The 15,164-nt window shown below is 37.5% G+C and overlaps 1 protein-coding gene across 1 annotated transcript in view; it reads left to right on the top strand.

Moving 5' to 3' along the window:
- The window catches only part of LOC131692668 (limbic system-associated membrane protein-like), a 360,515-nt gene that overhangs the window by 303,870 nt on the left and 41,481 nt on the right, over nucleotides 1-15,164 (top strand). The window contains exons 9-10 of the mRNA XM_058979833.1: nucleotides 8,614-8,794; nucleotides 11,401-11,571. Coding sequence (XP_058835816.1) covers nucleotides 8,614-8,794; nucleotides 11,401-11,571 — 352 coding nt within the window. The remainder of the gene's footprint in view (nucleotides 1-8,613; nucleotides 8,795-11,400; nucleotides 11,572-15,164) is intronic.

The raw sequence follows: 15,164 nt of genomic DNA, 5'->3' as shown, positions 1-15,164 counted from the left end.
CATTCCATTCTTTTTATTTATGATTTTTTCTATTTTGAAACATTTTTAACATTTTTCTGTTTTCATTCTTTCCAGATTTTGTTTTATTACCAATTATTCTAATTGAAACATTTTGTATTATTGACATTTCTACGTATAACTCAACGGATTAATTTTGTTCATTTCTACAATTGTTTACTTTTTTTTAAATTTTTGTTGTTGTATTCTTCCTTTTTATTGTATTTTCTCTTCCTTTTACCGTTTGTCCTGTTTTCCATGCTTATGATCTTTTATTTTTCATTACCGTGCACCCCTTGTTCATTAGTATAACTGTTTTGCAATATTTTTCTACTCTTTCAATTTTTGTCTTATTTTCTTTCTCATTTCTCTCATTTAATTTGATTGTTTTAATTATTCGATCTGTTTTATTTTAGTATTTCCTCTAATTTTTTTATTTGCCTTCGAATTTTAACTTTTCCATTGTCCTAATATTGTGCGATCTCTGTTACTCTGCTTTGGATTTTTTTTTGTCTATTTTCGATATTGGTAGATTTTTGAATATTTGCATCTTTTTTCCATTATTTTAAATGTCATCTCTTCAGCTTTCTCGTTTCGTTCCATTTCATCTATTTTTTATTTTTTTCTCGTTTGTTACTAATTTTATTTTTCTCATTAAATTCTACGTCCGTTAAATGTTCTTTTTGTTTTATTTTTTCTAAATTTAATAATTTTTCAATGTGCTACTATTTTTGCGGTTTGCACAATTTTTTATTATGAGTTTTTTAAATAGTATTGTATCAAATATTCAAATAAAGGACTCGTAAAATCACCTGAATCAGTTTTCTCCGTAAAGCGGATATAGTCAGCTACAACATCGAACAAATGAGATGTTGTATTTGCACAGGCGGGGAATATTGTAGCACACCGGCTTGGCCGAATTGTGTTTTTTCTCTAACGAATTCTAGGCAAAACCATATGATGATCCGAAAAAAATCCATGTAATATCGACAACTGGATAAATATAGGGATATTACGGAAGACTACAAAATAAAAACGAGCCAAATCCGTGCGAGATTTCGCCCGTATGAAAATAGAATGAATATTTCCAAAACGCGCAAAAAAAAATCTAGGAAACTTCTCAGGAATTGTCAATCTAAATATTTTATTAATAGGCTAAACAAATCGTGTCTTATCTGGCATCCGTTTGACTTTGCTGTCGTCGATGAAAATGATAACCACATTCGCTCTAAAAGCGGTCCGTTATAATGCAGAATAAGGTTGATTAACAAAAATAATTCTCTAATTGTCTTCTTCTTACCGCAACGTCTGACGGTGCTCCCACGTGCTTCTCATTCGACGTGCGAGAGATGAATGAAGCACTTTTCATAAAAATACATGCGGGACTTATATAACTTCAGTTAGGTCTCTTAGATGCATCATATCGAAAACCCTGCCCAAAATACACTATCACATTTCGAGTTTTGCGCGTCTATTTCGAAATTGATTTGTCCAACTGATCAGTGCGAATATAATATAATTCCGGTTAGTGTAATGAAAGTTATTAACTTTCAATAAATTTAAATTTTTCCTGTTTCTTCCAAAATTTTTAATTGGCCTCTGCATTGAAAGATAAGTAGACACGACAAAAGAATATGAAAAATTTGGATCAAATTCACCAAAAGTTTCTAGTAATGATTGCATTCTTTTTAATAAATGCATGGTTAATGTGAACTCAGTTAACTACAACTGCTTTGATTGTGCAGGAATCCATATATTTAAAATACATATTCATCATTAACCAATAGCTGTAACTCAAATTACCGCGATTCGATCTTGATGAAATTTTGAGATATTTTCAAAAGATTTAGAAAGAACAGCTCATACTAAAAAGAAGGAAGATAATCCCGTATTTCTAATTTTACTTACCATAAATAACATAAACATAAATCGGAGGCTGATAAAAACGGGTCTTCTATGCAGTATTTCTATTGACACTCAATTACATTTTTATGCGGGGAGTGCGTTCCGTACTTAAAACATTCGTAGTCCGCTAAACCAATCGAACAATAAGCAAGAAAAACAAGTAAAAGTAGCCAAAAAGTGGTAAAACAGTGGAGTTACCGAGATGCTCATAAATCCACGAATTATATACACTCGTCGGATGTGAATTCATGCTAAACCACATTAATCGCAATGAACTTTATGTTGCAACTAGCAGCAGCATTTTAGTCGCTTTCGATGATTTCAAATTAATGTCGATGTAGGTTTTTAAAACGACATTTCGATACAGCAAAAAAAAAATCAGCAGGCAATCACGGAGAGCGACTAAAATGTTGTAACTAGTTGAATCTATAAATCAATAAGTTAGGATTTTTGCTTCGATTTCATGTTTTCAAAATGCGACAATCTTTCGGTTCATTTTTGTTCGTATTGGAATAAAATGAGAAAGATGATTAGCAATCATGGCGAAAAAGAAAGAAAAATGAATCAAACAATCGAAATCAATTCAAGAGCACCTCTTCTATATTTTCTATACAATCAAACTGGGGTGCTGTCGGAATTGCGCTCTGATCGTCTCATTTTCGAAAGACCCCTACGCCTTCGTTGTTCATGGGACTTGGATGCGTTAGGTGCAATAGCTTTAATTGAAACTATTTTTCAAATTGTAGCAAAATAAACGTGTAATCAAACAGACGTTACAACTTTGTTCAAGTAGTCAAACATCTTGCAATATATGTGGTAATTGTGGAAAAACTGAAGCAAATTACGTTGGTCCACGCGGTAAAGAGGGATAAGTCTGTCTTTACCAGGTAGAATTGATTGATTCGTAGTTGTGCTACCTAAGCTCGACTCCTGCCAACAGAAGACAAAATATTAGCCCGTAAGATTCTAATGACCCTGTCACTTCTAGTTTACAGATCTGAATATTTCACATCCTCGCTCTTACTTGAGTACTACGGTTCAGTTTTCATAACTTTCCCTACTCAGTAATCTCTAGCGAATTGAATGTCGTTAAAAAGTAAAAAAGAGCAAATTACTTTCATTTAAAAATGAAACCATTTACTGAATCTATTTATATTATGTCGATATATTTGCCGAAGTGACGAATTGACTAAGAAAATGTAACCGAAATCATCATAGAAGTTGGCCTTACACCGCAAAGGGGAAGTAAGGGCGATGTATTCCCTTCCATGTGTCGGATGCAGGCGCTGCTGAAATTATTGAGCTTATTTATATTTATAGTTTCTAATTATTTTGGTGGTGTCATTAATGCTACAGTTACCAAATTTTACGTAAATTAAAAGATATTATTAATCAGTGTTTCGATTTGTGGCCAATTTCGGGGCAATTTTCTTTAACTCATTCATGCCCATGTTGTTTGTGGACAATAATGTTTTTAAACAGCTATAACTTTTGACGGAGGCAAGATTTTCTCACAAAAATAAGTAAGACTAATGAATGTGACTATGACCTTTCATTTGAATAATAACAGTTACAAGGATCATCTCTAGAAGCGAAGTTATTGCAATTAGTCTGATTGGGTTTCTATGGAGCAGTGCTGCCAGGGACAGTTTACGTTGACATCAGAAAATGATTTTTTCATATATCTTCGTTATGGTGCAATATTATTGATAACTGATAAAACTTATCAATTTAGATTGTCTTTGGCTACGTTTTCCATGTAATTGGACTATTGTAAATATTCTTGGAGAATTGTATTGAGCAATGGAAGGTAGATATTAAGCAGCTTCTAGCGCTTCAAGGGAAGAACCTATCTTTATGAAAATAGACTTTTCGTGTTTCTCGATCTCACTGTTTTCAAGGAAAAATTGAGTTTCTAGTTTTGAGACCCTATTAGAAAAAAGTTGGGCATGAAAGGTTTTATAATAAAAAATTTAGTTGATTAAATCATTAAAGTACATATATTGATCCTATTGATCACCAAAAATCGTTTCTGACTTGGGCTTTGATCTGCCAAGCCAAGGCCAGTTTTGAAAATGGTCTCATTTAAAAAGAATATATCAAAAATGTGTTAGCATGATTCCATAGAACTGGTAATAGTTACAGGAAGACAAATCAAGAAAATGGAAGTTGAACCGTTTCTGCGCATCTACTAATCGCTTGCTAAATGAAAAGATTTAGTACAAATTTCGACATTCTCTTCATTCGACAATTTTATTAATATTTCTCTACTCATTTCGATTAAGCGTTTTCCACACTTTTCAAACGTGTAGTTTAGAAACCTTGTACTCTAGAACATCCATTGTTGTAACGAGAGTAAATTGTAGCTTGTCAATAAACAAAAAAATCAAATTTAATATCAATAATTTGTCGATGTATTATAGCCTATCTTGTGTCAAAGAACATATTTTTAGGATTTTTAGCTTCTGATGTCTTATATTTGGAATTGTTTTTATTGATAACTTTTCAAAGTTTCTTTCAGTTTATAGCGACTATCTCAAGTCATCAGAATTAAAAGATTTATGCAATAATTTTTTAAACCCCTCCCGAAACCAAATCCTGGCTACGGGCCTGTACCCACTTCATGCTGGTGCAATATTTTTTTTTATTTCGATTATAGAGGTTTTAACCTTAAGGTCATTCGCCTCTTCGGGTTAGAAAAGTCTCTTATGAAAAATTTCTAACTCTATGTGCGGGGTCGGGACTCGAACCCAGGTGCGCTGCGTATAAGGCAATCGATTTACCAACTACGCTACGCCCACCCCCTGGTGGTGGTGCAATATTTCTCAATTGGTGCATGTGGGGCTAAAGGTCCTTTTGCACGAAATCGAGAGACCCGAAAAGATGAAACAGACGGTTTTGGAGACATTGTTTCAAGTGACGAATCTCGCGCCAACTCGAACAAATGTTGGCAACACCCTCTCGGATTTTAATAAAACTTTCAGTATATGAGAACTTTGTCACAAGAAGCCACTTTGCATTTTTTTCCAAAAATAATCTAGACTGTCTTTTGAAAAGCGTCAAATTTTTTCTACCAATTTTTTTTCAAATGGCTATAGTCTAAAAATGACACATCCTTACAAAAAATGTTGTTGGAGTGATTTTCACAAAATTAGTTAAATTTTTGTATAAAAATATTGAAAAAAATTCTTCATCGCACTGAAAAAAATCGATTTAAAAATTTTGAAAACCCCCATATTTGATTTGGATGAAATTTTGTTCCAAGACAGGTAATTATGTTCCCTACCTACCGTCAAAAATTATAGTTGGGTACTTTCAAAGAAAATAAAATTTAATAAAAAAAATTTCTTGTCCAAACTGAATTTTTTATTTAGTGTATTTTTATCGAAAACTAAACCAATGAAAGTCACAATCATCTCAGAATCCAATTTTGCAGCTGCTAGTTGCCCGATACATACAAAAAGTAGTAGCAACGAATTTGTATTTATTTGGCATATTACCTCTATTACCTGTACCTTACCTTAGTTTTATAGTATGTTATTTAGTAAAATAAGTATTAATGCACTCCGAATAACAGTACTTTAAAACTAAGACCCTAAAGCAGTCTAGTAACAAGAATTGTGAAGAGCAGTTCTAGTAAAATTACCTTTATGGATTAATTGTATAAATCACCGTTAAACAGTAACCAGTACTGTACTGCAAAGATAAACAATCCGAAGTATAATCGTTATAATTTACGTCCGGAAGTCGCCATCTTGGATGTCAATATGGCGTCAGACATAAATTTCTGGCATTTAATCGTCAAGACCATTCCGAAAATACCCAGTCAGTTTAGATTCTAGACTGTGAACTCTGTACTCTGCAATCTTCACGCTGGATTCTGGACACCGGACTCTGGCCTCGATATTCTGTGCTATGGACTCTGGACTCTGAACTATGGTCTCTGGGGTCTTGATTCTGGACTCCGGAATCCGAACTCTAGACTCAAGACTCTGAAGTCTGGACTCTGAGGTCTGGAATCTGCACTCGGGACTCTGGATTCTGGACTCTTGGCTCTCCCCTCGGGACTCTGGATTCTGAGTTCTGGTGTCTGGACTATGGACACTGAACTTTAGATTCTGGACTCTCCACTATCATTGCTGGATGAGGTGAGGCGCTGGCCTCGAATTTCTGTACTATGCACTCTGAATTCTGGTATCCTTCATTCTGGAATCTGAACTCTAGACTGTGGACTCTGAACTTTAGGATCTGCACTCGGGTCTCTGGATTTTGGACTGTGGGCTCTCTTCTCGAGACTCTGGTTTCTGGGCTCTGGACTCTGGGCTCTGAAGTCGGGACACTGGGCACAGTATTTTGGGTTGAGAACTCTGGTCTCTGGATTCTGGATTCAGATCTCTGGGCTCTGGGCTCTATGCTCTGGAGTCTGAACTCTTGCCTCAGTTTGGGTTAAGTACTTCGGGATCTGGATTTTGGTCTCAGCTGCCGACTATGTTCTCTGCACTGTGAATTCTGGACTCTGCATTCTTAACTCTGAATTCTGAGCTCTCGCCTCGAGATTCTATGCAATGGACTCTGGACTGTAGACTGTGGTCTCTGAGCTATGGGCTCTGATGGTCTTGATTCTGGACTTTGAACTCTGGACTCTAAACTTTGGACTATGCACTCTTCACTTGGGTCCCTAGATTCTGGACTCCGGAGTCTGGGCTCTCTCCTCGGGACTCTAGGTTTTAGAATCTAAACTCTGGATTATCGAATCTGGACTCTGGCATTCTGGACTCTGAGCTCTGGTCTCAATACTTTGGATTAGGGGCTCTGAATTATGTGCTGAGGACTCTGGGCTGAGTATTTTGGGATAAGAACTCTAGACTCTGGTCTCTGGCCTCTGGAGTCTAGGTTTTGGACTCTGCACTCTAGACTGTGAACTCGGAACTCTGAGCTCTGGCTTCAAAACTCTGGGTTCTGATCGCTGCGCTATTGACTTTGTACTCTGCAGTCTCGACACTGAACTCTCGATTCTAAACTCTAGACTCGCTTCAGTATTTTGAGTTAAGGACTCGCGACTCTGTATTCTGGTCTCTCTTCTCGTGACTCTGGACTCTGGGCTATGGTATCTGGAGTCTGGATTCTCTCCCAGGGATTCTGGTATCTGGGCTATGGGCTCTGTATAGAAACACACTGAAAAAAAAATCAGGTTGGACAAGGAAAAGTTGTTTTCAAATAACTTTTTTCCTTGAATGTTCCCAACTTGAATTTTTGACGGTAGGTAGGGAACATAATTTCCTATTTTGGAACAAAATTTAATCCAAATCAAAGATGGGTTTTTTTGTAAATCGGCTTTAAATTTTTAAAATCGATTTTTTTCAATGTAGTAGTCGACGAAGAATTTTTTCAATATTTTTATTCAAAAATTTGACTAATTTTGTGAAAATCACATCTACAACATTTTTTTGTATGATTTTTCATTTGGTTATAGTCCACCATTTGACAAAAATTGGTTAAAAAATTTGACCCTTTTCAAAAGACAGTCTAGAACATTTTTGGAACAATGAGGTATGCAAAGTGGCTTTTTGTGACAAAGTTCTCATGTACAGAAAGTTTCATTGAAATCTGAGAGGGTTCTGCCAACTCTGAATACGATTTAGCGCGAAATTCGTCAAGTAAATCTACTCATTGACCGTTCTGGTTGTCACGAAAGTGGTTCCGCGCCTTCCACACGAACAAATACCTTGCCAAATCATGTATTTATTTAGCAAACTTCAACATTTTATGCTTATTAACTTTCACAGCGACTTCCAGCGTATGACTGTTCACTAAAGAAAAGGAACGCTGGTAGTTGCCACAAATCTGCTTTCACATAATTCTTGTCATTCATGGCGAGGCAATTTGGTAACAGCTGAGCTTCCACACACGTGATATTATCTAGATTAGGATGATACCTGGTAGCAAAGTAAATCAATGCTACATTCGGTAGCGGAACTCAACCAACTGTTTTGACAGTCTTCTCACTGTACAGCAAAATACTGTGTTGTGATCCTTCCTGCCATATTTCTTCGTAGTGGAGGAAAATTTTGGTAAAAACTTCTTTTTCTTCATTACAGAGAAAATTGTTTTTAAAACATCTTTACGCGCGAAGAGCACAAAACCTGTAAATAGACTAGGTATGGAATTTTCGTTTCGACTACGTCTCAGCAGAATCGTTCTTTGGAGCTAACGTCAATCCGGCGCTAGCTTAGTCCTGTCACTAAGTTAGTGTCGGATGCTGATGAGGCGAAGTTGAAACGCAAAATCCATATCTAATTTATGTCCCTCAGTTCTAAACTCAGTGTCATACACATTGAATAATCCCTTGCTCTTGCTGATTATTGTTTGAAATTGATTAAGAGAATCTGTATGCCTACAAACTTAACCAATCCGATATTGTTTTTTTTTTTACTAAGTTTATCATATATCATAACATTAATTGTCTTCGAGATAAATCATTCAGATTCTGTCATTGTGGAGTATGAGAGGGGTCAACTATCATCATAACTATTCATGATATAATATTACGCGGTTAGCTCCCCTAAACAATCGAAACTATTGTCTCATCACAAGACATCCTGCCAGTGTCAGTTTCGACAAACGACTATAATACATCTGACAGCACTCTTCATAAATTGCAAACCTGCATGAACGAAATAATTCACACTCGGCATCGATTTCTCATTTCAGCTGCGTTGCGGACAACGCCCTCGGTCGGACGAAGAAGTACATCGAGGTGTCGGGCCGACCGGGACCGGCCAACTTCCTCTCACCCGCCTACAGCACCCACCTCGATCGGTACAATCTGACGTACACGATCGAGTCGATACCACCGCTGGACGAGATAAAGCTACTGTATCGAAAGTTAATGGTATGTATACCGTGTTCGGTGTTGGTTCGATGTGTACTGGTCCCCCTCGTTAATCCTTTTATTTATTTCGATATTTAAAAGCTGTGGTAAGGGTTACAAAAGGCAGAGGGCAAATGATTCGTTTAATTTTTTTTTCGCGAGGTGTATAATAAAATTATATATTCCGTCGGGGCAGTGAGCAAAATGATGGTGTTTTATTATTTACGTCGTACGAAATCGAAGATTTTTGACCACAACCTCTCCCTAGGTAGTTTTATACTCTACATCCATTTCGTCTAATAGAAACAAATCGTTAACTTTTTGAAATTACACACTACTTTATAATGGTCACAAATCTCCGGGGAATCATTCTACAAACCCAATAAACCCGATAAAGAACACGCTATCGGATATCTTAAAAGATATTACTGAAGCTGTATTTACGATTCCTATAAAAGCTTGACCGTTCGAATTAACTGATTAAACATTCCATCTTCTCGATCTGCCATTCTTCGATGGCCCCCGATATAGAGCTGTACCACAAATATCATCGTCCAGTCCTTGAACAGTAATCTTATTACCCACTCAGCTACCCATCCGATGATTGCATTTTACCGGTAGAAACCGTCTTCATCGACCCCGGTTGTGCTGTCCTCTGCTCGCTATTTGCACAATTTATCATTTTATTAATCTTTAATTACTTTTCCATTGCCATTTTATGCCCTTCTTCTTTCCGGTAGAGTTGGCTCACTGGAGATTTTTAGGGAAGCGCACTTTTGCAATGAAACTTCCCGTCCCAGCAGCATCTTCGGCCCCGAACTACCATCATCTGAAGAGTTCTGATGTCGAGATGCTGCAGCAAGCGGACGACACAAGACGACACGACACGAGACGAGACGAGACGCGACTATGGGATGTTATCGCAGTTTCATTAGTCACAATGACTTTCCGTATTATGCGACGGTCGCCTTCATCGCTCTGTTTCCATCAGGGATCCGCGTGCTCGCCGAGATTGGCAGAACGAAGTGCACAGTTAGAATCCTTCGGAGGATGGATACCGACAGTCCCACCACAGTGATTCGTTTTGCTGGCTATCGCTCGCTTGCTCGCTCGCTGCCTGTCTGCTAGAAGCTCTATCTGCTCTATCATTCTTTTTCATCACAACCATTTGCTCCACCGAGTCACTTTAGCTTTGATTTAGTGACATCACCGACCGTGTGGCTTCTCAGTTGGTGTGCATATTTCTAGTTCTTTTTTTTTTGTTCTCTGACAAGAGCAGTACAGCGCCGCAGTGCAATCGTCGCTGGAAGTGACTAAATCGGGTAGGTGGGCTAGTGTTTGCTATGTACATATTGCCTTTGAGATGAAGAAGAATGCTGTTTTCGTGTGAATTGAAAAACTGGCAGCGTCACAACAGTTGCTGTGGAGCAAATCTAATTTTGAAATGTTTGTCACTTCGGGGAAGAATGGTCCTGGGAGTGGAACTTACCAGTTGAATACGATTATGTGCCCGACGACAGGTGATGCGATTAGATTAGGCACTTGTTAGTGTGGATAAAAACAACTACTGAATCATTAATAACCACGCGTTTGCGTTGATTTTTGGTTTAAGGTGAGCGCACGGTATTTTGTTGTTATAAAATGTTATACACGCAGAAAAAATTAGCATATTTAAACCAAAAATATGTGTTATTGAATCCAATCATTTATTGTTTATCACTTTAACAAACCAACTGATTGGTTTGAAAATATTTTTTTATTAGAACAACAACAAATTTTTGCTTTCAATAAATACATTTTTAGTATCAATAATTTTCTTTTAATTTCAGTAAAATAATTATTGAAAAAAGGAACGATAATTTTGTTTTATTGAAACAATAAATAAATTTTATTGAATTCAATAAATAATTTTATTGTCTCCCGACCAATAATTTAATTTATTGAATTTAATGCATAATTTTATTGAACCTACAAATCTTTTTTCTGCGTGTACTCTTCACTGTGCTCACTATTTTTCTTCTAACATGAAAGATTGCATAAAATAATATAATTGCTTTATTTGGAAACTAAATCGGTACCCTAGAAAAACACCCTTTCCCAACATCCACTGCCATCGGATTTTACCGCACTCCCCATTGATTAATGGTCTCAATATCCACACAAAAACTAATCAACCAAACTTTGATTTCTCCCTCCATGTGCTGCCCAACAAATCTCTTCACTAACCCGCACACACCATTGGGATCAATTTAATCGCACCCAATCGAACCAAACGACACCCGGTCATCTACGCTGGCGATAATGGCGACAACCGAAAAACATCTCACGCCCCTCCGAACATCATCGGCATCATCGTGGACGTACGGATGGACGGTGCGGCCCATAATGATAATGCCACACATTCGAAACTGGTTCGATAAAATCGCATCCCCTGAATCCCGTGAACCCAACGGTGCGATTGCTTTCGTCGACATCTGTTCTGTTCTGTTGTTGGCCGCGCGCTGGTGGCTGGCCGAATTGATTGCCGTAAAACATAACGAAACGAAACGAAAAAAAAATACATTCTCATCCATCCTCTCGCCCTCTCATGAATCGAAACGACGGTCGTCGTTGGTCTCGGCCTTCAGATGAACGAAACATATCAACATCCGGGCAACTGGGAGGACACGATTTTAGTGCCAACATTAACCCGCTCCGATCCGACGCATTTTATTATGTCGCATGTGATAAAGGGATTATCGCCGAACTCGGTGTACGAAGTGATGATTCAGGCGAGGAACATGCACGGTTGGAATGAGGTAAGACGCCTGCCGCGATATTCGTCTGCTATTTGCTTTTGCGAATTGTTTGGCTATTTTGGGGGGGGGAGGCTTTTGTGCCTACTAAATACGGGCTTGCGGGGGGTTCGAGGCCACTCGGGCTCTTGATTAGATGGGTGGCAGCCAGTAGCAGTAGATATTTCAAAGGGAATGGGAGGAGTAATTTTATTGATATAAGCTTGTTTTGCTACTAATTTTGATGGATCATATAGCTCGAATTATTGGATTTGTACCTCAAAGATGGGTGGTGCAGCTAGGAGTTAATAGAGATCCATCAATTTGATATGCCGTTCTATTAGTTGAATTATATTGGGAAACAGCAGAAAAGAGAAAGTTACCGGCTCGCAGTGTATAGAGCATGTAATCAAGTGAGAAGTACTGGGTTTTGAGGGTCCAACCATAAACATTTTATGAACTTAATTTGTCACGTACTGTCAATCAACTGATGTTATTACAAGTCTATTGCTGAATTTCTTATGAATACAAATATTTGATACAAGTATAGAAAAGCATTAAATACAGCCGGTAAAATTTAACAACTATATTAATCAAAGTATAGAGCAGCGGTTCTAAACCTTTTCGTACTACAGACCCCTTAGAAATCACCCTGGGTTGCTGCGGATCCCCACGGTTAAACATCGATTTTGTATTCCATCAATATATTATTTTCAGTTTGTTGGGAAACATAACTTGAAATTTCAATATGCACTCAGAAACTACTTCACGACCCCCTAGGGGTCCGCGGACTCCTGGTCGAGAATCACTGTTATAGAGCATTCAACTAAATCTCGGGGAATTTCTTTCAATTCCTGTTTTTATGAACTTGACTGTTTCCACTAACTGGAGAAATCATCCACCTAGTACAGAGTACTGATCGGAGTTGGTAATTCGATGAATTCAACCTTACACGAAAAAAAAATCATCGCGTTACCGTGCTATTTTATTCATGAGTTTACTATCGGATTCTTCTGTCGGACTAGCGGGTTTCATGTTAATGATTTTAGGATCTTAGTTGCGAATTTTTTAATTTCTATACACGTTACTGTTATATTTTGATCATGAGTTCATGATTTCAGGATCTTAGTCGCGATTTTTGATATTTTTTATCACCAGTACTGTGATTTATAATCATGATTTCAGGAACTTTGTCATGATTTTCGTAATTTCCATTAACGTTGTCGTGATTTATGTTCTTGATTTGAGGGTATTAGTCACGATTTTTGACACTTTTGTCATGAGCTGTGTGATTTATGTTCATGATTTCAGAAACACGATTTGTGGTGCTCAACACAGTTTTCGTTTTCTTTCAAGAAATCACACTGAACCTTATCAAATGAATAACAATGTTCGAGGTTCTAATAGTTTTCTTTTATCTACTGCTCTTCCTTATTACTGGTCGCAAGCAGCTGAACATTCCATGAAAAGTGCATGAAACAAAAACGATTCCACGAACGATACCCAAAATTTTGTGAAAGAGTTCACGTCAAAGTTTCATTACCATGTTGCATGAAATTGAAAATGTTAAGGAAAATATTCTGTATATTACAAGCACACAAAATATATCGTAAATCATGTACTATAAATCATGAACTAGTGCACGAATCCATGAATAATATTTCATGAATTTGTTAACTGTTTGACGAGCACGAATGGTTAGACGTGACGATTGTACTAGGGTTCATGAACCAGTTCACGAATAAATGAATATTTCATGATTTTTTGAACTAATGCACGAACACGGATATGGGATCGTAACTAATATATTAGAAATCATGAATTAATTCAAATGGTTTGAAAGAATTCATGAATGAAATTCCGAGTTTCGTGGAATATTTTACGAGAAAATATCCAGAATGTTTTGATTTTATGAACTAATGGTCCTAAATCTATGAAGAGCTTCATGAGTCAACCTTTAGTTTTATGAATAATGTTCATAAAGTTGTGAACTAATTCATGTACAGAAAATCGATTTGGTAATGACATGGCGGAAACCGTGACCGTAGTTCACAAAACAGAAACAACAGCTTTTCACTAATAAAAGCGTTATGCGGACGTTACTGAAGGGAAATTGAACATAATTATAAAACACATGACGTTTGTTCATGGCCTTTCGTAACGTAACGTAAAAACGTGATTGTTCCAGGATTCATGGAACTTTATTCACGATTTCGGGAACCATTTTTTCCGTGTCCGTCTGAACATCTGACGTCTAGATTCTGGGTGTACCTGACAAAAATATCGCCGGAGGTAGTAGAAACGGACATTCTGGCAGTTGCCAAAGGCTCTCTGCAGTCTGACGACATAGTCGTGAAAAACTCAAAACCGTCGTACATGTACGATGACATTTGTTTCTTTCAAGGTAGGTATTAAATCAGATCTGCAGCATAAATCAATGTTTCCTTCAACTTTAAACCAGCTTGTGGTAGATTTTCACGACTTTACTGACTATGGTGTGGGAGCTAGAAATCAGCATTTTTGGAAACCATTTGAAACCGCTAGCCCTATTTTTAATACTGATTATGGTTCTCCGCCATCACTCCCTGTTCTCAATACTCAACCAGTGGCCCAGCTTTCTTCCAATTGCCTGACTGGTTACTATCAGAATGTCAGAGGTATGCGAACCAAAACAAATGACTTTCACATCTCTCTCACGGGCTGCGACTATGACGCAATAGTGTTAACGGAAACATGACTTCGATCAGACGTAGAATTCTCATGGTCGTATTCAATTTTCCACTGTGATTGAAATATATCAACAAGCATACTAACCCGTGATGGTGGCGTCCTTGTTGCTGTGAAATCATCAGTTAAGTGCAATACCGCGTTCCTGGACCGCTGCGAGAAAGTAGAATAAGTTATTGTTCGTTTGTAGCTAGCACACCCAGATCAGAGCTCGGTCGCAAATATATTGTACCTATACTGCCCATAAAAGCATGAAAGTCTCATATGGATTTTTATCGAAAATGAGTTATCTTTTGGATTGTATTCTGCATCACCACTGAATAACAATACACAAATAACACAACCAGATTTGTTTTGAGAATATCGAAAAAATACCATACCATAACATGGTTGTCCTATCCATAAGGCTCAATGTAAATGCAAAACTTGAACAGCGTTTTTCTTGGCTTGCCGTTTTTCGATATGGGACTCTCATGCATTTATGGGCTGTATAGGTATAATATATTTGCGACCGAACTCTGATCCAAATTTGTACGTCACTCACTCATCGGCAGTGTGACAAATCATAGCCCTAGCGTCAGATTCTGACTCCATAATTGTTTTAGGTGACTATCAAGCCTCATCAGTACTCTCGACGAAGATATAAATACATTACTGCCCATCAGTCTTCCCAAATGAACATCAAACACATTGTTCGCTCTAGTTCATTGCTCATCGTATACCCACATTTCGTGTGTAAACTCGAACGCGCTAATGCGTACCAAAACACGTGCACGTGTTCGTCTGCACATCCGAACTCCATGTACGTACGCGATGTTCGTATACACAGAATCCTGACACTAGTTTTCTCTTTTTCTCACTCATCATCACTAGCGTTGACTCATTCTGTT

This window comes from Topomyia yanbarensis, chromosome 3 (assembly GCF_030247195.1).
Source record: "Topomyia yanbarensis strain Yona2022 chromosome 3, ASM3024719v1, whole genome shotgun sequence".
NCBI classification, from domain to species: domain Eukaryota; kingdom Metazoa; phylum Arthropoda; class Insecta; order Diptera; family Culicidae; genus Topomyia; species Topomyia yanbarensis.
Note: the sequence above shows the minus strand (reverse complement) of the source record. Positions and strands in the feature narration are given on the sequence as shown.